A 2,566-nucleotide genomic window follows, 5' to 3' on the forward strand; every position below is an offset into this window, starting at 1 on the left:
GCTCACTTTATAGCCCAGGCTGGTCTTGAACTTGCAACGATCCTCCTGCCTCAGCCTCCCGAGTGCTGGGATTACAGGCATGCGCCACCACGCCCAGGATCTTGTATTTTTTTTCCAAGAAATGTTTACTTAAACTCTATAACTAACTCAAGGTTAGTAGTACCATAAAAGTGTAATAGCATAGAAAGTAACTAACCCAGTGCAGCATATCAGTATTAGAATGAGAATGTGGGACACTCTGCAGTCTTCTCTGAACTGCTTGCTTTAACATCTGAAGTGTGCAGTGCTTGCTCTTTGCAAATACACTTCACATCTACATTTTCTGCCATAACTGCGAGACAGGTACAGCAGATGTTCTGCTCATCACACACATAAGGAAGTGGAGGTTTCACCATTTCATCAAGTTCATACTACGTAACAAAATAGGGGTTCTTCTAACGGGATACTTTCCCCACTATCTTAGAGAAGTAGTGAATTCAGCAGAAAAAGCATGGGCTTTGGAGTCAGGCCCATGAATTCTAAATGTAACAACTGTGCCATACCAAGCAAGTGGTATAATCTCTCTAAAACTCACTTTCCCCATTTATAAATGGAGTACTGTCACGTCTCTCATGAAGTTGTTGTGAAAGCCAAAACGAACAATTGTAGCAGCTATCAGGAATACTGCAGCATAAATATGCATTCAGCTAGCTGTAGCTATTATTAGCATAAAATGCTACCCAGCTGTGAAAATTGATAGCAAGGCAATTCTAAAGCACATGTAAATGTAAGCAAATTAGACACAACTTAATTGGAGTCTTCCAACAGACCTGACAAACGGGTGGATTTTTTCACTTAGTTGGACTTTCTTTTTAACATCCTGGCCACCCTGAAAAATAAAACATCAAAACAGAACTTAAGTAACAAATAGAATAATTTAAAATTTTCTTCCATGTGTTTTATTATTGTATTTAAAATTATATAACTTCATAAATTAGTCTTTCTTTCCTTTTTTTTTGTTGGTACTGGGAATTGAACTCAGGACGTCATGCTTGCCAGGTAGGCGATGTGTCACTGAGCTACGTCCCCAGCCCTAAATTAGTCTCTCTTTTATCAAAGGAGGATACTTATGGCAAATATGAAATATCTTCTCTTTTAAAAACAGGGTCTCCCCATGTAGTTCAGGCTGGCCTCAAATTCACTGTGTAGCCCAAGCTGGCCTCAAACTTACTGTGACCCAATTGCCTCAGTCTCCCAAGTGCTGGGATTACAGGCATGCACCACCACACCTGGCACAAAATATCTTAAACAATGTAGTTACCATAGCTTTACTTTAAAAAATTATTCTATTATTTTCTTAGATGAGGTCTTGCTATGTTGCTCAGGTTGTTCTTAAATTCATGGGCTTAAGTGATTTTCCTACTTTAGCGTTCTGAATGCTGGGACTACAGCCATGTCCTTCCATGCCTGGGTTGCTACTATGACTTTTTTTTGGTACCGGAATCAGGACCTTGCATTTGCCAGGCAGGTGCTTCTGTTGCTGAGCTATATCCCCGGCACTGCTACTATGACTTTAAATGGTCATTGGTAAGATCATCTACTCTGGAATGTGAGTGGTATAAAGATAGTTTACCTTTTTTTGGTGGTCCTAGAACTCAAACTCAGGAGCACTGTACAAGTAAACCACATCCTTACCCCTTTTTAATTTTATCTTGAGACAGAATATGTGTATTTTTTTGTACCGGTAATCAAATGCAAGACCTTGCACTTGCCAGGCAGGCACCATGCCACTGAGCTATATCGCCAGCCTTGAGACAGAATATTACTAAATTGTCTAGGCTGGCCTGGAATGTGTGACCCTTGTTTCAGCATCTCAAGTAGCTGGAATTCAGGCATGGGCCACCACGCCTGGCTTTTATTTTGAGATTTTTTTTTTTTTTTTGAGACAGGGTCTCGCTATGCAGTTCAGGCTGGCCTTGAACTCGCAACAATCCTCCTGCCTCAGCCTCCTGAGTGCTGCGATTACAGGCGTGCGCCACCACACTCGGCCCAGGCTTGTCTTAAATTTGTCATTCTCCTTCCTTAGCTTCCCAAGGAGTTAGGATTATAGGTGTGCATCACTGCTTCCAGAAAGACAGCTTAAATTTTTGTTACTAAGCATACCAGAGTTGGTATCATCTAGTAAATAAAGAAATGTAAATTATAATTAAGAGGTCCTTACCTTTACAAGACTCAGATACTCAACTATCCCAGAACGTACCGCAGAGGACAGTTTTCTAACTGATTCATCACAGACCCAACAATGAACACCTCTCCTTCCAGAATACACCCAGAGACGATGCTTAAACCCAAAGTCCTCTGTGGAGGGAGAAGTGAGTAATTAAGTTTTAAGAAAACGTATAAACTCCTCGTACTTGCTTACTTCCTTAGCGTCATTTCTTCTGTTCACATATACTTTCACGTAAACCATACTAAATTACCTATCTACTGTGTCTTTCATGTTTTTGCCTTCATGACTTTAACCACTGTGGTCTTCCTCAGAATTTCTTTATGCCCAGCACTTTCTTTCTTTCTTTTTTTTTTTTTT

General features: G+C 40.4%; 1 protein-coding gene across 1 annotated transcript in view; it reads right to left on the reverse strand.

Annotated features, from left to right (window-relative positions):
• Positions 1-2,566, reverse strand: part of Prim1 (primase, DNA, polypeptide 1 (49kDa)) — a gene marked incomplete in the record, with an annotated part of 28,830 nt that overhangs the window by 19,997 nt on the left and 6,267 nt on the right. The window contains 1 exon segment of the mRNA XM_013520988.1: positions 2,201-2,337. Within this exon segment, the coding sequence (XP_013376442.1) occupies positions 2,201-2,337 (137 nt within the window).

This window comes from Chinchilla lanigera, unplaced genomic scaffold (assembly GCF_000276665.1).
Source record: "Chinchilla lanigera isolate Chin_1 unplaced genomic scaffold, ChiLan1.0 scaffold00057, whole genome shotgun sequence".
In the NCBI taxonomy this organism is placed as follows: domain Eukaryota; kingdom Metazoa; phylum Chordata; class Mammalia; order Rodentia; family Chinchillidae; genus Chinchilla; species Chinchilla lanigera.